Source organism: Eucalyptus grandis, chromosome 8 (assembly GCF_016545825.1).
Source record: "Eucalyptus grandis isolate ANBG69807.140 chromosome 8, ASM1654582v1, whole genome shotgun sequence".
NCBI classification, from domain to species: Eukaryota; Viridiplantae; Streptophyta; class Magnoliopsida; order Myrtales; family Myrtaceae; genus Eucalyptus; species Eucalyptus grandis.
In genome coordinates this window covers 54,661,110-54,684,549 of record NC_052619.1, presented here as the reverse complement: position 1 = coordinate 54,684,549, position 23,440 = coordinate 54,661,110, and the positions used below count along the sequence as shown (strand labels likewise).

Genomic DNA, 23,440 nt, shown 5'->3' with positions numbered 1-23,440 from the left:
AGCGTCTAGTAAAGCTCATTAGGAAGCAATGAAGTGGATCCTCAGATATTTGAAGAGGTTAACAGACGTGAGTATAGTGTACCGAAGGGACAACAATAGTAGTGAGACCACTGGTTTTGTGGATTCAGATTACGCCGGTGACTTGGATGATTGTAGGTCTTTAGCAGGGTACGTGTTTACGCTAGTGGATGGTGCAGTTAGTTGAAAAGCGTCCTTACAGAATCACATTGCCTTGTCTTCAACTGAGGCAGAGTATATGGCACTAACCTTTGTAGCGAAAGAGGCGATATGGTTACAAAATTTGCTCTTGGACTTTGGGTTAGAACAAAAAAGTGTGGATATATACTGTGATAACTAAGGTGCGATATATTTAACGTATAATCCAGTTTATCACGAGCGAATGAAGCATATCAACATCATGTACCACTTCATCCGAGATGTCTTAGTTAAGAGTAATGTTATTGTCAAAAATATTGCTACAACAGATAATCCGGCAGACATGATGACTAAGTATGTTCCTTTGACGAAGCTCAAGCTCTACTTGAGCTCTATTGGCGTATGTGGAGAGTGAGCGCCCGTCGAGGCGTTGGGAGAGCAGCATGGATGATGAACACTATAACTTCGCTTCAAACATCGAGTCAATGTGGAGAATTGTTAAATTATGTCTCAAGTTTGAACGTTTGCAAAATGCAATTCACTTAGATAAAAATTTTATTATTTGATCATGGGATTGCATAAAAGATTACAAAAAAGGAAATAATAGAATAAATAAATAAATAAAAGGTAAAGCCTCTGTTACCTACATGAAGTACACGAATTTCTTCTTCGGAATTCTTGTTGAAAGTTGTTATCCTCGTGAGGCCAAGCACACACAAGTTTTGTTCCACCAGATGAATACACTAGATCTTGACAGTGCCCCTAGATCTGCACCAACTCACACACCCTGATATCCACTTCTTGAGCTTTTGCGGATCTTTCACATTCCGGAGGATGATCGTGAGGAATCGAACGGTGTGAACTAAAAAAACAATGGCTACAATGCCGAGCCAAATAGACGAGGAGAACGTAACCACCGTGGTTGACCCCGAATCCACGGAGTACCAACCCCCTGTCATCGGTTTCACATGTGTAGGTCCCCTGTGTATGCACGAGATGGCCATCATGGAATAGAGGTAAGTCAGGGCCATGAAAATGATGGTCACCCACATTGTGGCCGTCAGAATCCACATCAAACCTTCTTCCCCAAGGGCAAGCCACTCATGAGCAAGAAGATCGTGCTAAGGGATGCAAGAAAAGAGACGGTGTTGCATGTCCAAAAACGTGGGGAAATCTCTTGACTGTTTGCAGCCATTATCGATGTTCCTGCGTAGTATAAGATGGTGTCGTCTTTTGCTTTCTGATCGTCGTTCCACAAGCCGCCGGGAGGGCTAAGGCCTGCTTGGTAAGCCATGGCTGCGATCACGGTGGCAGTTATCTGGCGTGACGTGAAAGAAAGTTTTAAAATTGTGAATGAAGAAATAGTGTTTCACCTATATTTGAAAATACGAAGATCGTCGAGTCAAAGTTAGTCATTTCAACAAATACACAAATTCAATTGATGGCTTTTCAAGCTCTCTACAAAAATAGAGGTCATGGATTAAATTATGAAAAAACTAAGTGTATGGATATACACATATATGAGAAAAAAAATGAAGATATTTCGAAATTTGAACGTCTTTTTATAAAGGTTGCTATTGTTGTTAGAAAGAAAATCAAAATCTAATAACTAAACGTGTGGAAAATAAAACACTTTTATATTCTTCACCGCTGGCAAGGCTCGCGTCGCCTGGCCATGGGTGAGCTTGGCCTCGCCAAATATGAGCGAGGTTGAGCTCGCCCACCCAACCAAAGTGAGGTCAAGCTTGGCTAGGGAGGCTCGGCCAACGAGGCTCGACCTTGCCAGGGGCCGGCGACGCTCTAACAAGGTTGCTGGCCCTTGTTTGGCTGGTTGCCAGCAAGAGGAAGAAGGAGAAAAAGAACAAGAAAAAGTGAAAAATATTAAAATATATATATTAAAAAATTAAAAAGAATTTCTAAATCACAAAAGAATTTAAAATCTTACCAAATGCATTTCTATTAAGAGAATATAAATTTTGAATAGTTACCAAATGCCTTTAAGTACTATTTAGGAAACAAAATAAAATAAAAATCATATTTAAGCATAAATTATTTCCGAGAATAGAATGATTACCAAACAGGCCCCAAGTTGTTGAGAATATTTGAAGAAGATAAAAGATTCAGTCTTTTAGAAATCCTCTCTACTTTATGTATTAGTATAGATATTTAAAGAAAATCAACCAATTGCTTCACAGTTAGATTTTCTTAAGTACCATTACTTTCTTAAATATTCATCAACTTGTTTCATCCTTCTCACTATTAGATTTCTTATATTACCCTCTGTTTTTTTTTTTTTAATCATAAGCCATATATTATTGTAATTACTGAACTTCTTTCTATACATAGCTATTTAATTATAAGCAATTTAGTACATATGTAGAAAACATTTTTAGGAAAGCATAACTATTTATTTTAAATGACACAAACGATCATTTTTAGGAAATTCTTAATCATCCATTTTTCATAAAACAAATAGAGGGTTCAAATTAACTAGTTGTGAGCTATGATCTAATCTAAGTTTTCAGCAAATGCTACTCCAAGACATCTAGCTAAAGCATTACCATCAAAGAATTGCGCTTCTTCTCGATCCATTCCTCGGGTTTGTCTTCCTTCTGCTTCCTGATATCACCTGAGAAAGACTCTGGCGGAAACGCCTTTATCGGAGGAGTATTGGTGGAGGGAGGTGCTACAGATGCTAGGTCAACTACAACAATTGAATTTTCCTCATTTGTGTTATCAACAATTGCTTGGTGAGTTGTCAATATAGGTAATCTTATGGCTCTCGAAGCTCCAGCATGTACTAACAGTTCTCTCAATTCAATGACTTTGAAATCCTTTGGAAAATGTTCCACTATATCCAGAGCAGAGAAGCCATTTCTATTCGTTGTGTTGACATCCACTTCTCTTCTTTGAAGTAGATATTTCACTGTCTGCACAAAAAGATAAGCTTCTTATCAATTATAAAAGAAACAACAAACAAAGATATTTCCTGTAAGTTTCTTCAATCGATATATCCACTAAAGTTTGAATCTAGAAAACTTGAGTCTATAGAAAAATTAGAATGAGCCGGATTTTATCTTCACAAAATGTTCAATTGGAATGCGATATCTGACGTCATCACAATTGCGAAGCAATTCGAAGCGGAAAGGATTACCTCTATTTGCTTGTTTGCTGCGGCCAAATGCAAAATGGTATTACCCTCATCATCTTGAGCATTCACCAAATCACCATCTCTCACCATCTCCACTAGGACTTTCAGAGTCTCCAAACGATTATGTCTCACTCCCAAATGGAGAGTGGTTTGGCCGTGGCTCAGCCTATGCTCGGCCACCTCCGGTCTTGCCTTCACCAGCTCTATCACGATGTTGATTCGGCCCTTCATCATGGCTAGATGGAGTGGGGTCCTCCCATCTTCATCATGGACAAGGCATGCGAGGGGGTCTGATTGTAACAATTCCCTCACTATTTCGACATATCCGTTCGCAGACGCCAAGTGAAGAGGCATACGTCCCTGCAAAGGTAAAGTGCTTGACAATGGAGCATTCATATTGAGGGACACGTTCATGTGATTTATATATATTGTAATTTCAAATCAAATAGACTGAGCTGCTCAAATTCACTAGTGTCTGTAAGATCTTTCAGGTTGAATTAACCTGGAAATCCATGACTTGATTTCTGTATATATGATGGGTTTGATTTCTCACAGATCATGAAAACTGGAAAACAAAATGCTACGTTACATGTGCAAAATCTAATTTGACAAGCAAGATAGTCTGATCTATGTAGAGATATTCCATGGAAATATAGTTAATAAATTACTTTACACATGGCTAAAAGCCTAAAACTTGCAAAAATCTAATCAAAACAGTTGCGATTCCACCAATTATCTGGTTTGCGAGGATGACTAGGTTCAGTTTGATCTGACAAAAGGATATCAAACAACCACAACTAAGGTTTTCGCTTTAACATACCTGCGAGTCCAACTCCATAGCCAAATCCCTTTTATGAGCCAGAAGAGCCTTGGCAAAATGTACATGACCGAGCATGCAGGCCACATGCAATGGTGTCTCGTCGAAGCAAGTGACGGAAGCCCGAGCCAGGATGAGTTGGTCTTCTTGCAGCAACTGAGCTAACGACTCGACACACCCACCAAGCGACGCTTCATAGAGCCTCTTCTCTCGGTGTCTTCTTTCAGATGCTGAGGAAGCTTGTTGATGCGATGGCGGGGATGGCGGCCTTCTTCTCGGGCTTGTGATCAATGGCATTGTTCCCAGCTTGTGGTGAACGCGAAGTCGCTTGGGTTAATCACCTGAAGCTTTTGGTCCACGCACGATCTCTCTTTTTCTTTCTAGGCATCCTTGGAGTTGGAATGTCAAGGGTTGAGACTGTTAACTATATATAAGATGCTATAACGTGAGTCTTACATAGCATTTACATGCTGGAAAGAGCAGAGCAGCGACACAAACGCGTGAGATTAAAGAAGATTCTTGCATGCTTCCACAATGTTGAAAAGTAAAGAGTGTGGAAAAATACGATGATGCAATCCGTCCTCAACTGAGTTTGTCGAAGGTTCTTTTGGGAAGATTGAACAAGTCGGATAGCATCACTTATGATGACTGGGCCAACATGGAGGAGAGGGCGTGCAATGCGATCCAATTGAGCCATATCAGACGATGCCCTTCAATACATGGCGGAAATTGAATCCACTCCAGAGGTATGGCTCAAATTCGAAAGCATCTACATGAGGACTAGTTCTATCACGATGTTGATTGGGCCCTTCATCGTGGCCAGATGAAGTGGTGGTCCTCCCATCTTCATCATGGACAAGGCATGACGACCAGCTCTATCAGGATGTGGATTCGGCCCTTCATCGTGGCCAGATGAAGTGGGGTCCTTCCATCTTTATCATGGACAAGGCATGCAAGGGGATCCGATTGTAACAATTCTCTCGCTATTACAGACGCCAAGTGAAGAGGCGTATATCCCTGCAAAAGTAAGGTGCTTAGCTATGGAGCATTCTTTTATATATATATATCTCCCCTTAGTTGGTATATAGCCCTCAAGATCTGAGGTACTATATAAATGATAAGAAATAACATAGAGTGATTTCAATAAATATATAAAATTATTAAGTGATTTGTGATTTAAATCTAATCATCTACGTTTGTTTGGATTGGTTAATATGTGGAAAAATTCTATAGGCTCTATATCTTTAATGTAATCGTAAAAATATGCTAGTTGTGTGAAATTATCTAATATGAAATATAATAATTTATGAGTGATAATGATAATAAATAAGAAACGAATGAGGTGAAGAAATGAAATATAGATGAAGACTAAGCTAATTATGATTTCAATCATAAAATAATATGAAACATAATTGAAGAAATGGCATTGTTCCCAGCTTGTGGGTGAACTGAAATCGCTCGGGCTAATCACCTGAAGCTTTCGGTCCACACACGTTCTCTCTTTTTCGTTCACTAGACTTCCTTGGAGTTGGAATGTCAAAGGTTGAGATTGTTAACCATATATAAGATGCTATAACGTGTGTCTTACATAGCATTTACATGCTGGAAAGAGCAGAGCAGCGACACAAGCGCGTGGGATTAAAGAAGATTCTTGCATGCTTCCACAATGTTGAAAAGTAAAGAGTGTGGAATAATACAATGATGCAACCCGTATTCAACACGGATTCATTGAACCAAGAAAATCGGCATGCATTTAAGATCGATGAGACTTTCATCGAAAAGTCCAAGAAATTTCGCTCGATTAGAGACTTGGAAAAGATAAGGCCTCATCTTTGACTCTGCTGATGTTGTCTTGAATTCCAAGAAATTTCCATCGATTAGAGACTCGGAAAGTTGATCGGGAAGTCTAGGAAGGTTTGGAGCTTGCAAGCTATACGTTTCTAGATATATTTCCTAGATTTGGACCTATCTACAAGGAATTTCATGGGAAATAATCCAAATTCAATGTAATTAGGATATGTAATGATATCCCTAATATTTAAGGGATAATCACTAAAGATTTATTAGTTACTTTAAAAAATGATAAGATCTCTAGGGTGTAATTCGTTTCCTATTGGGATTAAGGAAGTGGGGATCCGATGATCTATTTATTTAGTATTGTATCTTATATCTAAATACACTCAAGAAAGAAGAAATAGTCTCTCTCTCTATCGTGGACATAGGTAGATTTTCATCGAACCATGTAAATCTCTGTGTTCTTGATTATTCTTGTTTTTCATCTCATTTAGTTAGGGTGCTCTTTTCCACAACAATTGGTATCGGAGCAATGCAAGTTCCCCATTCTTGTATTGCGACTTTTGAGTGGATGGCTGGAAAAGGTTTGACTGTTTGATTTGATATCAAATGATTTACCGAGAAGAATAATTTTACACTATGGTAGAGAAGGATGAACGATTTGTCGATTCAACAAGGGTTCTTCCGGGAAGATCAAACAAGCCAAACACCATTGCTGATGATGACTAGGCCAACATGGAAGAGAAGGCATGGAGTGCGATCCGATTGAGCCTATCGGACGAGGCCCTTCAATATGTGACGGAAATCAAATCTGCTCCAAAGGTATGGCTCAAACTCGAAAGCATTTACATGATGAAATCTTTTACAAATAAGTTGTTCTTGATGAAGAGATTGTATTCGCTTTAGATAAGTGAAGAAGAGATTTATTGGAACACCTCATTGTATTTAATTAGACGATCAGTGAACTTGCAAGCTTGGAGGTAAAGTTTGAGAATGAAAACATAGCGCTTTCACTATTGGTGTCGTTGTCAGATTCATTTGACCACTTGGTGACCGCACTCCTTTATTGCAATGAAACCCTAGAGATCGGGGAGGAGATTGCTACCTTAATTTCAAATGATACTTGGAAAAAGGCAGGTAGTTCAAAATCTTCGAGAGAGGGAAGAAAAGCAATCAAGGAAGAGAAAGATCAACGGATTGCGGATTGAGCCGGTCAATCACAATTCAAGGGAAAGTTTAAAGGAAGATGCTACGTGTGTAATGAAAAAGGGCATACCAAGAGATTCTATCAAAAAAGAATGAGAAAAAGAAGAATAGCTCCGATGAAGCAAGTGTAACCGACAACACCGAGACCAATGATGGGGATGTCTTGTCCATATTGTTAGGGGAATCACTAAAAAAGTCATAAACCTATTGCAATTATGTCAATTCAATCAAACTTTTTTTTTGTCAATTTAGTCCTATACATTTTATAATTGTGTCAATTCAATCCATCTTGCCAAAATTAGCCGACCAACACGACGTGGACGTGGCCATCCGGTGAACGCTGACGTGGCATTTTTTAATAATTTGTTTTATTTTCTTTCGAAATTTTAAATATTTTTTTTATTTTTTAAAATCTTTTTATATGATTTTCTTAATTTCTTTTTTTTTCTTTCCCCTTTGTCTTCTTCCTTATTTTGTCTTTTTCCCTTCTCCTTCAACCTTGTGCCTTCTTCTTCCTTGAATCTCCCTATTCCTTCTGCAACTTAACCGAACCAGAATTATTGGCAACGAATCAACCTCTATATGTGTCGTATCCAACATACACATCGCCACCGAACCAACACCAACTGGGTCACCTGCTCCAACCGACGGTCACCAACTCCGGACGCTTACTCTGGCGATCGCAACAATCAACGGAAAATCTCCACACGAGATTAATTTCTTCCATGCTTGGATTTCTAGCAAGCATATAATCACCAGTGAACTACAAATCACAGAGACGAACTGACTGTGGTGGCCTTGAACCACATGGCACGCTGGCGAGGGGAAGATTTCCTCAGCTTCCTATGACAAAGAGGCTCATTTTTGGTAAGTAAACCTTGAACACCCAAAATGCCTTATTGATTTGATGGATCAGGCAAGATGCGAGCAAAACCGAATGAATGACTCGCATATTTTGCAATCTCCTTTCTTCCCATGTTGAATCAAGACTTATAAGTACACACTTGTATTTTCGTGGGGCAAATTCACCAAATGATTACAACATATTGTAGTTCCCATTTCAATTTATAGGAAGCTTAAAGGGGGAAGTGCCTCCATTGGCCCCATGGTGAATCCATCCATGCTGACAAGACAAATTCAAGATGATGTCAATTGGTGTATTTTCTCTGTAGATGATATGGTGTTCGTAGGTGAAACCCATGCTGGAGCTAACCAGAAACCTGAACTTCGAAGGAAAACTCTGCTAACCTTAGGGTGTAAGTCTAGGAATTATAGAAAGTCAATGAAACCTCGAGAAAATTGGACATCATGTAGTACTGACGACTGAATCCTTCCATTAACTTCGATCTAATTTGACGAAACTGGAGATCATGCTGACGGCACCTTGAGAATGCTTCGTAGGACATGACATTCGAGAGAAAAGGCAAGATTCAAAATCAATTAATGCAGGTAAAAGTAGGGACTGCCAACCAATCGAGGATAATATGAGAGGAATTCGTTTGAGATGTTTTGATCACGTGGAACGGAAGACCTTTGGGTGGATGCCTCAGCGAGGAGATATGAGCAAGGAACGAAAACTATAGACAGGAGGGGTATTGGCACGAACTATTTAGAGCTTGTAGATCTAATAAAAGATCAAAGATAGCGACCCGATAGGATTTCTATAACCGACAACAATAGCAGGACAGAAAGCTTCAAACTTTGAAGATGTCCTGTGGACTTGGGTCAGTCGAGCAACTAATCCGTCAGACAACTGGATAGCAAATACTCAGTCCGAGTTTTATATGATGCTGGTGTTGAAGGCAGACCACCTCGATGTAATAGTCCTGTATTTTCCATATGAATGAGAATTGAGAAGTTTTTATGGCAAAAGACAGAACAAAGGAATAAGTTCATGCTTTCATTAAGTTTCATTCTGTTTAACAATCATTGGAGTCGGCTCTCTATTTCATTTCATGCGAGTTCAATAGCTTGAAATATTGTTTCAAATAGCCTAGCGAATCGAGTCTTGCGGGGATTTCAACGAAAGTTATTATGTCTGGCGGTGAGATGTTACAAGGTAAAACCTTATAAAGAGTTGTGCCTTTAATCATCAAATGTGCATGAATTTCCACCGTTGAATTGACAGGGAATTCTCAAGTCATAGATAGTAGATACACTCTAACCTGCATGAGGTTGTCTCGTGCAACAGAGGCTTGAGATGGCAGCTTAGTTGATCCCTCTATAGCAGAAGCGTCTGGCAAGATAGATGTTTAACAGCAGCTAGGAAGGGAAGGAAATAGAAAACCTACACAAACATTTCCAATCTCACCTCAAATGATATTATAAACTAAGGAAACAATCATATAACGATAGCAGGAAATCCCCTCCTGCATTACCAATTTACTTCTAGACACCCTAAGTCTCAATTGAGAACCCAAGTCCAGAGTACTTCCATGCTGAGCAAAGATGGCCGAGCTGAGGACTGAGCTGTTCCTGAGCAGAACTGGCCGAACTGGCTGAAGCTCTCTTCGTCTAACAGTCATGTTCAACATTGAATAGAGAAGAAATTGCAGCAACTATACCGCGTATTGTCCTGATTTTGTACAAATTACAGAGGGAGATGATGCACTTTTGCTCTGAGCACCATATTAGTCTTTAATCTTTTACCATCCAAAGATTTCTCTAGCAGAATCCATCTTACCCTCTCTTTAGGACCAATACTCTGTTCTCAAACAGAACTAGAAGAAAACAGAGTACCTCAAAACCCATCATCAACCCGCTCATCAAAATCACAAATTTTACACATATTGAACATGCCGCCACCATCATAGAACAAAGACCACTCAATTTACTCGATTGTCACACAGGCTGTCATACTTCCCCGTACTTGTCTTCATCATCTTCATCTGAATCCTTGTTCTCTTTCTTCTTCAAGTAACCCCACTTCCTCAGCACCCACACACATAGCCTCACCACATTCCCCATGAATACAATTCCCATCAGGCACAGCCAGCACACCACCGACACATCCGTCACGTCCTTCAGCATCCCCCGTGTGTCAGCCGGCGACATGTTGCGCAGCGCTATGAAGTAGGTGATCGCCTGCCCCGTGATCGCCAGCCACATGATCACCATCTGGGTCCACATCCAGCGTCGCCGCTTTATCGGGAGCCCACTCAAGAGGAGCAGGATGATGCTGAGGGAGGACAGGAAGGCCAGTGTGTTGAAGATCATGAACTGCCCATAGGCGATCCGCTGGATGTGGGCCATGATGGAGGTGCCTGCCATGTGCGGCTCCTTCACCGGGTTGCCATAGGCATCGACCTTGTAGTCGTCCTGCCAGACACCTCCCGGTGGAGTGGTTGCAGCTTGGAACGCCACCGTCGCTAGCAGTGAAGCAACCACCATGAGCGAATTTCTCTTCTGGCTCAGCCAATCGGCTTCCACCGGGGGCCTTTTTAGAGCACTCAGTTTCTTTGACAGGGGTTTCCTTAAACTTCTCCATTTCTTTGATGGGGCTTTCTTGGTGGAGAGTGATGGGGAGTTTTTAGGTGATCTTGAGGTGGTGATGGGGGAGGTCATTCTTGGTGCGTCAAGAATTGGATCATAGTGATATGGGACTGACTGGATGTCTCTGGAGAGTGAAGCTCCTGAGCTTTTAAGGGCGGTCTCAATTTCAAGGTCTCTCAAGCCTCTGGGACTCTGCTCAAGAATGTCTAGTGCTGTCAGGCCACTTGAGTTTGGCGTGTTCACTTCAAGTCCTGGGATTGTAAGCAAGAACTTTATCATCTGCACAGGGATTTTTGGGGACAAATTCTTTGTCAAAATGGAAGTAACTTCTGATGGCCATAAATGCAGAAATCTCAATTGAATTGATATACAGGAAGCTTTCATTTTTCCCATTTGAAAGCCATCTGAATGCTGCGCTAAAAATGGTAACCTTTCTAAGACATAAAGATCTGTCTGAAGTGAATTTTACTGATGATACATGATGCTTATTCAACACAGCTCACACTCAATCTCTAACATCAAGCTTGCCGTCAATTTAAATACGTTTCAAGATGTTTGTCATAGGAAAATTAGCTCACGAAATACGGCAAAAGATTACCTTAACTGGGAAAATGGATTGAATCTTTAAGAAATTTCTCTACCTAAACCTATCTTTGGATCAAGAAAATTCCACTGGCCAGCGAGTTCAAGCCAAAAAAATCACCTCAACTTGCTTCCTGGCCACGGCGATGTGCAGAGCCGTGTTCCCATCACCATCCCTCCTGTTCACCAGCTCCTCCACAACCTCCCTCCCCGCCTCCTCCACCACCGCCCGAAGCGCCTCCACCCGGTTCCTCCCCGCGCACACGTGCAGCACCGTCTCGCCCTGGTCCGTCGCCGCCCGCGCCGCCGACCCGGGGGGCCCGCCCTCACGATCCGCCGCGCCGCCTCGGCCCGGCCCTTCCCGCCGCCGCGTGCAGCGGCGTCCTCCCGTCCCCGTTCCGCCGCGTCGCCATCTCCGGGTCGGCCGACAGCAGCATCCCGACGATCTCCGCGTGGCCCCTGGCGGCCGCGAGGTGGAGGGCCGAGTTGCCGTCCGGGTCCGTCTCGGAGGCGAGCTGCGGGGTCCGGGCCAGGAGGGCGCCCACGAACTCCGCGTGGCCGAGCATGGACGAGGCGAGGAGGGGGTTCCGGGACGTGCATGAGACGACGATCTTGTCGAGAAGGAGCGGGTCTTGATCCAGCAAACCCAGGAGGGTCGTCACGCTCCCGTTCATCGCCGCTTCCGAGAGCTGCTCCTCCATCTCTCTCTCCGCCTGCATGCTTGGATCAAGAATCGCCAAGAACCCTGCTCAGGCCACGGGAACTTCTTTGGAAAGTCAACGAAGTTGAGAAAGAACGCAGCCGCCAGGCCAGGTATTCTGGAATCTGGATCGAGGATTGGAGGAAGCTTCTGCGGTCGTCATCGTTTGTGGAAATCAACGAGTCGAATCATTGAAGACGGAGAAGAAATTGTTTATCGCTTGAGTCAAACGCTTCCTTCTCAGAAGCTTCCCACGCGGAGTTGACTTGTTGACTTCCTGTTCCTGTTCCTGTTCCTGTGTTATTGATCTGTAATCTTAGCCGTTGGTTTGTGCTACCCTGATCATCGAACTCATTATTTAACGGCTGCGATGGAAGAAATGCCGACAAGCTAGTAGGAATGCTGACAGGCTACCAGTTTATTAGGACGAAAGAACGAAGAAATTCGACCAGATTCGTTGGGCCGTGGAGATCAAAATTTGATCCGCCCTTATTTGCATCCGAATGTTTGGTGGAAATTTTCATCTTTATCACAATATGATAATTTTTTTCCTGTAATTTCTTTTAGTAATCCAAAGACTCGCGCGTGAAGACTTATCTGCCCAGACGCTAGTTAGGAAATACCCATCAGGCCCATAAATCGGTTTTTTTTTTTTTTAGTTAGACCATAAACCGGTTTAAAATGTGTTTAGTTGACCTTGCTAGAATGTAAAGTATATAATTTGTGAGATTTTAATAAGAGATCTCCAATTTCGAAACTTGAAACCTCTTGACATCCCATTTAGCGGTACCAACCCTAAAAGGGTTAATAAAGATATTTGCAGAATTTCTTAAAGACGTGATTAGAGGCTGGTGGCATAAGCAACCCGGATCAAAGATCACCTAAGGCTAATGATATCCCAAGCTCAGGTAATTTGCCCGAGCATGCCCTCCATCCATAGAATGAAGCTAAACTTTCTTAAAATTTGATCCGATTGGAAATTAGATCTTTCTTAAAATAAGTTCTTTCATAATCTAGGACTCAACCGCAAATGCTCAGTTCTTTTTCGCTATTGCCAACAATAAAAGTAGAGAAGCTTATAATAACTATTACCATTTATGACCATCGATCAATTCCCAAAGAATTAGTTTTGATGGAAGGTCTCCTAATAATCTATTCGGAAAGGAGAGTAACATTGTGGAGCAGTTGAGTCTCTCTCTTTCTCATGGTCACAGGATTAGGTGAGTCTAAGATGACTCTTCATCTAAACATTCCATTCGACGTGATTATCCAACATCAGCTGACGTCGCTGTTGGCTTCATTAGATCTGGCGAACACTCTCTGGTGTGTAAGCAACATTCATTGTGCTCCTCTTGAATCACATAAGAAATTTCAGTGCTCAAGCGGTCTTATGTTCTTCAATGGAAAAGGTCAGGGAAAGTTCTCTGAACTTTCTTGACTCTTGAGTTTGAGACTTCTTGGTCTACGTGGTTGCAGATGACAGAGAGTCGAAAAGTTGGTAATCTGCACAGGCTGCTGACAGAGGGAGTCGGTGAGTTTTGAAGACGGTCTTCAGCTTGGCCTCCGGCTTCCAGTCTTCCATAGTCAAGCCACCCTGCACATATAGGAGCTAAGTCAAGTAGACATGTTTAAAATTCAACTTAAAGAAAGCCATGTACTAATTAATTAAGATTTATCTACCCGCTATTCGTCTTAGAGACCTCTTCGAAATGTGACTGACAAGCTCCTCTTCTGAGTCAAAATGTCTGCTGTATATTGGCCGACAATCTGGAAGGAGCATCCAATCAGGTAAGAATGTGTTCCCTGAATAACCACAAGCCAATACTACAAAGATAGAAACAGCGTATCTTAATGGCCAGCGTCTGGCCTTTCTTAGCAGTGTCAAACTGGTGTATGATTATTTTCTAAGGAGGCGATCTGACAGACATCGATGAACTCTGCCTGGAGAATAAAAACTGGAGTAACCGATCTGTCCAGGAGAGATGAAAGATTAGGTACTTAAGCACAAAGCTGTGCACTAAATTCATGAGATTATCTTTGAATAAATCTCCTGGCGGATCAGACTCTGAACTGTACCTGTAGTCTTTCATTCCGTCACTGAAGGTACATAAATTGATGAAAGAGGATAAGGGAATGAAAATCTGCAAGCAAATGCAAGAAGATTAAAGTTCTATGTTCTTCTATTAATCTAGGCCTTGGAAAGAATAGGTCAAAAGAACAAGAATGTTTGATTTGGTCGGACTGGTTTGCGGACGATTTGACAAACTCCCTTGAATGCTCAAACTGTAGAAATCAGTGTCAACTCAGTTCGACAATGTAATTTACAATTCTTGAAACAGTGAATTCTTATTTGGGATTCGACAATATCGAACTTAAGCTAAGCCAGGTCCAGATGACATATCAGAAGTGAGGGAAAAGAGAGAATTTCCCTGCCTCAATGATGTTGATCCTTCTCACGCGATTGACTCTAATTGATTCGTGTATCATTTTTATGTCTTTCGCGTAATTATTTCCGACTTTTCCAACAGCAGTAGCTATTGTTTGTACGCGGCCCACGCCACTTCCCTTCCTCCTTCCTCAGTCTCTTCTCATCTTTTCCTTGGCCTCCTTGCGTCTAGCGAGCGCCCCCTGCTCACATGCTTCGGCACTATTCTCATGGCATTGACCTTTGTTTCCCGATTTTCTTCTTTGAGAACAGTTGCCGCCGCCGCTTTCTTCTCCTTTTCCTTCTCTTTTCTTTGCTTCTTCTTAGAAATTTCTGAGGAGTCTTTCACTTTCCTCGCTCACTAAGCAGAGCATCTAGCATAGTCAGAAGGCGATTCTCTTCAACATTAGTGAACCGAAGTCAGAGAAGACTTCAAAAAGAACTAGAAAGAAGAACAGCGATCGTGACGGCAGTTTCCCCACAAGTACTGGTGTCGGCGCAACACGGTGCCGTGCCTTAAAGTACGTTCTCACTTGTATTCCGTGGTGAAACAGTTGCGGCCACGGCGGTCAGTGCTGCTTGCAGAGAGATGGCCGAGACCGAGGGACGGAGACGTCATGTGGAGGAAACCTCTTAGGCATTGAGAAGTTGAGAATCACGCCGGAAACTGAGAGACCGGTCATCTGCACAACTTGGGCTATGAGGCTTGTTTGTTGGGTTTCCGATGTGTCAAGCGATTGGGCTGGGTTTTATAATCAGGACTCCTAACCTAACTAGGAAATCTACAGGGACTAGGAGACTTCTTGCTCTTCCTTCAACTTACTCCATAAGACTAGAGAATCCTCAAAAACACCAAAATCTGTAATCTTTCTTAATCTCATAATCTGTATCTGATCTACATAATGAATGATAATTTTTCTTGTATTGACTACGATGGATTGGTAAGGTGCAGTGATGAAGATTTTGAGCATGAGCTAATTGTCAATGCGAGAGAAGGATAAAACACAAAAAAACCGACGGTCATGCTGGGTTACACCGTGTTATAAGTCTCAAAACACTTAAAACTGCAGATGAAATCAGGCAAAACTACATCTAGTAGAAGGTATTGCGAGACAGCCCGAGGCAGAGAAAAAATTTACGAGGTATGCTCCGAAATTCGTCCTAGAAAGTTACCCAAAAAAGCAAGAAGAAAAAGATTTGATTATTAAGCAAGAACAAAGGATGGGTTCGTGTTCGCGTACAGCGAATGACGACGTGGAACAGCCTCTCCCACTTACTAGATAGAAAAAAGGTGAGGATGGGCCATGTCCTTTCTTGCCTAGTCCATCACTTTCCTTTTTATGGGCATCTTCTTTTGCTGATTGGTTTCCAGGTAATTCAACTATATTTTTAGGTTGGATATTTAATAAGGATAAGTGCATTGGAAGGTTTAAAATTTATCATGAAAATGTAATTAAGTCCTATAACTTTTAAAAAGTACAATTAAGACCTAATACTTGTCACAAAATACAATTAAGTCCTAAATTTTCAAAAAGTGCAATCAAGTCATAAAACTTGTCAAAATAATTCAATCTAAGTCATTCCATTAATTGTATTTTTTGAAAGTTTTAGGACTTGATTCACTTTCGAACAAGTTTTAGGATTTTATTCGACCTTTTGAAAGTTTTAAGACTTAATTAAATTTTTCATGACAAGTTTTAAGATTTAATTGCACTTTTTGAAAGTTGGATGACTCAATTGCATTTTTATGATAAGTTTTAGGATTTTTAATACACTTATCCCTATATAATAATATGACGAGCCAGACATGAAAATCTTCAATAAGGTCAAGTTTGCAGTTTAGATTCTTATGGACGCTGCAGATTTTTGGCTGCTGGGAAAACGCCACTGATGATCAAGTGACAGATTCTCCTGATACATGCGCATCAATTGTTGTGGCTTGGCATGCCATTGATTCAGTGAAAAAAGCTCGAATTGGATCAGCAATTGGAGGCCAGCCTTTATTGGCCTGATTGCTTGAGCTTCAGGACAGAATTCTTAATGGATACAGACTAAAGAGAGAAATAAGCGCATTCTCTCTCTGAATCAGAGGTTTTTACTTGAGATTCTTATGGGAATATGCAAACTCTTACACTCATTGACAGATGTGAATAGAATTTGAAATCTCATCATTTCGTCAATCATAACATCATACAGATTCCAGTTCCGATATTCTCATTAAGATACCAACACCACACAGATCAATACTTTAAGAAAAGAAAGGAAAAAATAAAAACTGGTAAATCCTGATGAATGCAATTTGACCTACTTCGAGAACCAGCAAGTTCATGAACTGCAGTTCTTGAAGCATTGCATCAGAACATCTCCTAGTTTTCCTTCATTGATGGCCTCGTACACCTTCTCTATTTCCTCTCCGGGGCTCACCTTCTTTGCACCACTCAGAAGCTGAGTCCTCATGTCACTCCTCACGAACCTGTATACAGGATAAGTCCTGCAGTTCTTGATCCTATTCTCGACGCCAAATTCCCCACCGTCGAACCTCTCCCTCGCTTTCGGCACCTCCTCCTCAAGCCTGGCTTTCAGTTCCTCGATGAATATCGGGATCCGCTTGAAGATCGAGTATCCATTCTCGCTTGCATCTTCGGTCTTTGGGTCCTTGAGAGCTCTCGTGACAAGTACTTCTTGCAGTTTGGGCAATAGAACGTAGGAAGGATTCGCTGGGTCGTCTAGATAGGAGAAGACGGGCTCATGTTCAACGACCTGCAAGAGCTCTTTCTCGCAGAATCGCGATTCAAGCAGCAAGCCATCTTCTGACATGTAAAGTGTTTTCTTCACTGCTTGGAGGACCGAGCGCTTCACGGCCTCTCTCATGTTCTCCTCCAGGTGCCTGAGGTCAATTGCCTGACAAAGTGCCACCATGTAAGTCGCAGACATGAGCTTCAGGATATCGATGGCCTCTGCACTTTTTCGCGCTGAAATTAGGCCAAGAGAGTTCACATCCTGGTTGTGTTGTTCCGCGCTTTGCACATGCGTTGTGACGGGATTCGCCAAGTATTGGAGCTCGGAGCAGTAAGCTGCCATGGCGATTTCCGCGCCTTTTAGGCCATAGTCGAGGCTGGGATTAGGCCCCGCGCTCAAATTTGAAGGCAACCCGTTGTTGTAATAGTCGCAAACGAGCTCAGAGAATTGTGCAAACAAGAGCTTTCCTATTGCGGCCAGGGCGATCCGGAGATTGTCCATAGAGACACCAATTGGAGTGCCCTGGAAGTTCCCTCCATGGAGGGCAAGATCACGGGCGACATCGATGAGTGGATTGTCGTTCACGGAATTGATTTCTCTCTCGATAGAGTGAGTCGCGGCGCGAATCACTTCGACTTGCGGCCCAAGCCACTGAGGAGAAGTCCGAAGTGCGTAGCGGTCCTGCTTTGGCTTCGTGAGCGGGTCTTTCTCGTGGCGGAGCTTCGCCTCCTTCATGTATTCGCTCCCGTTTAGGAGGTATTCCATGAGGGAAGCCGCTTCGATCTGGCCTGGATGGTGCTTGAGCAGGTGAGTGAGAGGGTCCGTGAATTCGGGCTTTCCGTGCATTGCTTCACAGAACATGGCGGAGAGAGTCTCCGCCAAGAGGGCCAAAATGTTGGCATCGAAGCAGACCGTGGCGGCCACTGCCGACCCGACAGCGGTCCCGTTCACAAGAGCCAAGCCTTCTTTAGCTTGCAGCTCAAATGGACCCGAAATTCCGGCCCTCTTCAATGCTTCCGCTGCTGAAATCTCTTCTCCTTCTGGCGTGACGACCTTCGAGTTGTGCCTGCCGGTCAGCAATCCGGCAATGTAAGACAACGGCACGAGATCGCCCGAGGCGGTGATGGTCCCTCTCAAGGGCATCTTGGGGATCAAGTTCCGGTTCATGAGCTTCGCCATTGCGTCGAGGATCTCCCACCGGATGCCTGAATAGCCCTGCATGAGCGTGTTTGCCCGCACCAGCATCGCCGCCTTGGCATAGCTCGGTGGGAGATTCTCTCTCCCAATCACCCCGGCGTTGAGGAACCGGATGAGCTCGGTCTGCAGGTCCGAGGTTTTGGTGGTCCTCCGGTTGGACGTGGAGCCAAATCCGGTGGTGACACCATAGATGTCCCGGCCGCAGGAGATGGTCTCAGCAACCCAATTGGCGCTCCTCGACACGCGGTCTCGGGCCACGCCCTCGTTGAGCTGGACCTCGACCTCGCTCCGCCGGGCCACGGCGGTGACCTGGGCCACGGAGAGGGCCGTGCCCTCGATGTCAACAATCCGTGCGTTCTCAAACTGGGACAACAGGCTCCTCACCTCCTCGAAGTGGGTGCACCGGAGGGACTGAGCGGCCTTGTCCCAATGGACCGGGGTCGGCACGAAAGCATCGACGACGGCCTCATCGGCGCAGGCATTTCCAACACAGGCGGCCATGTTACAAAGATGGAAAGCTTAAAGATTTGAGAGGAGCAAAGAAGAAGATGCAAGATGGAAAGGGGTCTTTCTCCTTCTTAGAGGAAGTGAGATTTTGATTTGCTTTGAGTTTGGGAGGGAAGTGGGGAGGGAGTGAATGGTATTTATAGCAATGACAACATAGAGATAGAAGAGAGAGAGAGAGAGAGAGAGAATCAGTAAGTGTGAAAGGGGGCTGCGTCACTGTGGTCAAAAGTCATGAGGGAAGGGAGGTGAGAAATTGTGTTGAGTGGGAGTGGATCAAATGAGAGAGCATTGTTGCTTGGAAAGTGAGGGGAAAGTGGCATTAAATTTCTGTGGGGGTCCTCCTAGTCCTAGCTTCCATACTAGTGGACTTACTTTGGTTAGGTTGGGAAAGGAGATGACAGGTTTGACTCCAGAGGCATTGCCACACTCCATTCTGGCACTCCCTCCCATCCATGCGATCCATGCCCATGCCAAAGGGAACGAAAGCACACGAGATGCACGTAGTTTAGTGGCCGGCAGGGGGCGTGCGCTTCGCCGGGACCTTGCCGGCCCAGAGGAAAACAATAAAGAAAGAACAAAAAAAATTCGAAGAAATGTTAAGATATTTCGAAAATTGACTACTTCAGTATTGACCGAACATGTTCACATAGGATGTTTGACGTCTACATTAGTGATTTCTAATCGAAATTGACCGGATGACTCAAATGGCGAAAGATGAAATTGTTTAGGACTCCATTGACAAAGTTAAAAGGGTTAAGGACTAAATTGAAAAAAAAAACGTGATAGGTTTAGACTTTTTTGACAATTTCCCTGGTAGTTATTAGGTTCTTGTAGTTTTGTCCGTAGATTCTTGGGCAGGTCCATAGACCATTTGACCAAATTCTCATAAATCATCTGTCCTGTCTATAAGTCTCGAATTAAGTTTCATTAACCTCGGTCCATGGTCATCCATTGACCATGTAATAATCGCTAGTTTGTTTTAGAAACTGCGTCTCGAGCATGAACCGGCCCCAATGATCAAATCAACCCCGGTTCGTGACTCTTACAAGATAAGGCTCGTAACCTCTGTAATTCGACGTGAATTGCTCGTTTTTTTATCAGCCCAACATATTTTTCCGGTCTTGACATCGAAAAATCGGCCATACGATCTTCTACCGTACTTCGCTCGACGGACAAATTAAGTGTCCTCTTGGTTTGCGCACGGCGTCCGCGTAGAATCAGCTCGCCAAAGTAGTCGAATTTCTACCTGTCGAGCTTCGAACGAGGCTCACGGGATCTTCAGCCAATTGACCTCGATCGCGATAATCACGTGGACCGACGCACATTAGTTGGACGTAATATTATCTGGGCTTAGCTTAACTGACTATTCGTTGACTCAGTTGTAAAGTAAAGGAGACTTGGGGCGGGGGAACTTCCGGCGAAACTGTCTCAGCTCGATTTATTCACTTTTAACCCTTCCTAACTTTTGCAAGTTTTTCTAGTAGTCCCTTTCGTGGGACTTCCATATCTCATTGGGGTGTAATTCTCACTTCCCATGTGGAAAGCACGCGGGTCTTACTTACTAGTGAGCAGGTGGGGTCACGGGGGCACCATCCCGAGTCGCTACATAGATTTTATAGTTTGAGCGCAAATTTTATTCGCAATTTAAACTTGGGCCATGAATAGCTTCTAGGTATATATAATCTATTTTTTGGTAATTGATGATTGTAACAGAAAGGTGCAGACTATGAATTACAATTGAATCCCCATTGCCCCGAATTTAAAGGTGAACTAAGATAAATCTTGTGTCTCGATTTCTTTTTCACTTTTACTCTTTATTTCGTTGCGTTTGAGCACCTAATCCTAATAGTCATGGGACTTGCTTAATCATGCATTTATGGTATCCCTCTTGTGGTGAGACTTCCTAACCCCCGACATCTTCATGAGGCTACAATGACACGCCCACCAACCCTAGATATTCGGTTTGAGGGTGGTGTAGGGTAGCCATGGCTCGAGCCAAACATTTAGTAGTCAATGTAAAGTGTTAGTCGTCTCTCTCCACCCTTTGAACTAGTAGGAAAGCAAGCATCTATACGGCACCATCTTCTAGGGAATTTGGCCCCGGCCCGTCGCCGAGGATGCTTCTCCATACTACAATTCGATCGCTGAGAGGCGCTCGATTCTCATCCCAGGCTCTTCCCGGTTCTCTCGCCATTAATTAGGTTAAAATTCTTGTCAATTTGATTTCCTTCCGCTTATTAATATGCTAAAACTCACGGGTAGCCCTACTTGACCCAATTTCGCGTTGGTAAAGAGTAGATTAATGGAGCGTGCACATGAGCAGCACGCACATGACATTGACGTGGGAACCTAAACTCGTCAACAATCAACTACTTCATACAGTCAGCAAAGGTCGGAGCTGACTGCACCTCAAATTTTCTAAGACTTGCCCTCCTTGGCAAAAGACCCCTGTCCTAGAATAATCTTTCGACCTTGACCGACCTCACCTAACGCGAGGCCACGCCCGCACCTTCCGAGTACTCAACCCGAGAGGGGAAGTCGTCGTTTACCAACAGTTCCCGGTCGCGTGCCTCGTTTGGTCGAGTGTGGAATACGTTGGTGCTGCGTTAGGACAAAAACGGGCCATTGTCACTCGGCTTTTCGCTCGCCCGAGAACGTAAGACTTCTCTCAACGTCGCGGAAATGAAGGGGAGACAGGTGGAGATTCTTGTATGAATCATGCCACTGGAAAGTGACGGCCTCGATTATGGTCCGCTCGAATTTTCCGTAGTCCTTTTTAATTTTTATCGAGCGAATGACTATAGCTTTAAATCCGTATCTAATTCTAACATGACCTGTTATGCATTTAGTTACGGCCTTGTTAAGGGGGCCAATAAAAGGATGTTGGCCTTCCCAAGTGAAGTTGGGAAGAGTGCCCCGGGATGTTAAAGAGTTATTTTCATGAGCTTGTTTTAATCCTTAGTTCTTTTTCTTTTACAAGTAGGGTTAGATGACATTACTAACGAATAGATTGAGTTTCAAATATAATCTCTTCTATAAGACTCGGTCCAACGAGGGCAGGAGTGATCGCCAGGGCCAAAGAGAGCTCGAACAAGATGCAGCTCCAATTTTAGGATGGCATGGAGATAGGAATGAACCGAATCTCACATCACATGAATGTGATAAGATAATATGCTATATAAGAAATAGCAACAATCTTAAATGTCAACAAGGTCTTTTTGCTTGAAGTCCAGAAAAACAAAACCATACAGGCTCCGGCTTAAAGCAAACAATATTGTTGGCAAGTGGGGTGAGAGATCAACCCTTATAATGATATCGAAGCCAATAATCCTATAACAACCCAGTCCAACGATGGCGGGAGTGATCGTTGGGGCTAGAGAGGGCCCGAACAAGATGCCACTCCGACTCTAGATGGTGATCACCTAGGTGTGGTGAGATAATGTCCTATATAAGGAGTGACACTAGTCTTAATCGGCATTTTCTAATCAAAGCTCAGAAGAACAAAACCATGTGAGCTCCAACCCAAAACAAACAATATCATTGACAAGTGGGGATAAGGGTCGCTCCTTACATCTTCCATCATTGAAAATGTATTCTTGCTACCAATGAAATCAATTCCCAACAAGACGGGTTTATAATTGGAAGAGTTGTCCCTAGGCGACAAAAATAGGTACTTCTCTCTTCCAAGACCAAACACCACTAATTGTAGAAGAGCCCCAAAAGATATTTCCACCTAAGTTATACCACTCCATACAATTTCGCCACGTGTCGAGACCCGTCTCGTTTCAATTTTCTTTCGGGTTTTCCTTCCCCTCTTTAGACCATTCTCTGTTCATGAGCCGCTCCTCCCAATGAAATATCAATCCTCCTCCGCACATCTCAGCAAAAGGCCAAAAGGGCATCCCCATTTCTGGGTTACTTCTATTTGCATACGCAATTCATGAGGTGTTATCTCCCAATCGATCCAAAACTCAAGTCATTACGGGCACGATATTCCCATCTGGTGAAACCATCACGCTCGCTTCTATTCGTTTCGATAACTTTGCCATGTGATGATCGACCTTGAATGAATGGAGACGTACATCGTATGCAGTGGCTGGAGATCTATCTTTTGTGTACGAAACCCTCTTCCAGCCAAAAGCCGCCGAGTTCCAGTAAAGTAAGCATAAGAATGGATTCTCTCCTTTTCGATCGGGATCCATGATTGGTTGCGGAAGCATACACGATAAGTCACATTCAAGGAGCGAATCCAAGTGAAAAAATGCCGATGGCTGAGGGCTTTTGAACTTGAAGCGGATATTAGTTCACGAATCCACCAACCATCCCGCACGATGCTTAATGATGTCCGCTATTGACCCATTTGTTAAGCAGCCCTCTGCTTTATATTTTAGTAATAACCCCCAGCAAGTGATGATAAGGCACTTTGTTTTTGTCGTCACGAGATTCGCTATGGTCCTCGTAATGATCGAGGGTTCGAACCTGACGAGCCGAATCTGATCAGATGCTGTGATCCCAGGACGGTAAAACCCATTCTGTTGACTTGAATTGCGTCCTCCGCCATTGTGGCTCGGTGGAAACGAGAATTTCTGAAATGTGCTTCTGGTGCATGACGTTTATACGCTTAGAAAGCTACTAGCTCGATAATGAAGGATACAAACCTTGACTCACTACACC

General features: G+C 43.3%; 3 protein-coding genes across 4 annotated transcripts; all 3 read right to left on the bottom strand.

Annotated features, from left to right (window-relative positions):
• Window positions 1-884: 884 nt before the first annotated feature.
• Window positions 885-5,126, bottom strand: LOC104440239 (ankyrin repeat-containing protein BDA1). The gene is made up of 4 exons (XM_018871487.2): window positions 4,128-5,126; window positions 3,311-3,667; window positions 2,718-3,086; window positions 885-1,474 (listed from the first exon to the last, which is right to left on the bottom strand). The coding sequence occupies exons 1-4, from the start codon at window positions 4,419-4,421 to the stop codon at window positions 1,229-1,231; spliced, it is 1,266 nt and encodes a 421-aa protein (XP_018727032.2). The 5' UTR covers window positions 4,422-5,126; the 3' UTR covers window positions 885-1,228.
• Window positions 5,127-8,717: 3,591 nt separating this feature from the next.
• On the bottom strand, window positions 8,718-11,447 carry LOC104438155. Of its 2 annotated transcripts, XR_005545801.1 has the most exons (4): window positions 11,320-11,447; window positions 9,503-10,895; window positions 9,290-9,411; window positions 8,718-8,950 (listed from the first exon to the last, which is right to left on the bottom strand). XR_005545801.1 is itself a non-coding variant. In XM_010051240.3 (2 exons), exon 2 carries the CDS (start codon window positions 10,893-10,895, stop codon window positions 9,978-9,980), a length of 918 nt encoding a protein of 305 aa, XP_010049542.2. In that variant the 5' UTR covers window positions 11,320-11,447; the 3' UTR covers window positions 9,257-9,977. The 2 variants fall into 2 exon arrangements, 1 of the variants encoding a protein (XP_010049542.2); XM_010051240.3 differs by lacking the exon at window positions 8,718-8,950 and having other exon boundaries at window positions 9,257-10,895.
• Window positions 11,448-16,470: 5,023 nt separating this feature from the next.
• LOC104438154 (phenylalanine ammonia-lyase) lies at window positions 16,471-18,858 on the bottom strand. Its single transcript, XM_010051239.3, has one exon. It carries the CDS (start codon window positions 18,758-18,760, stop codon window positions 16,649-16,651), a length of 2,112 nt encoding a protein of 703 aa, XP_010049541.2. The 5' UTR covers window positions 18,761-18,858; the 3' UTR covers window positions 16,471-16,648.
• Between the last annotated feature and the right edge of the window lie 4,582 nt (window positions 18,859-23,440).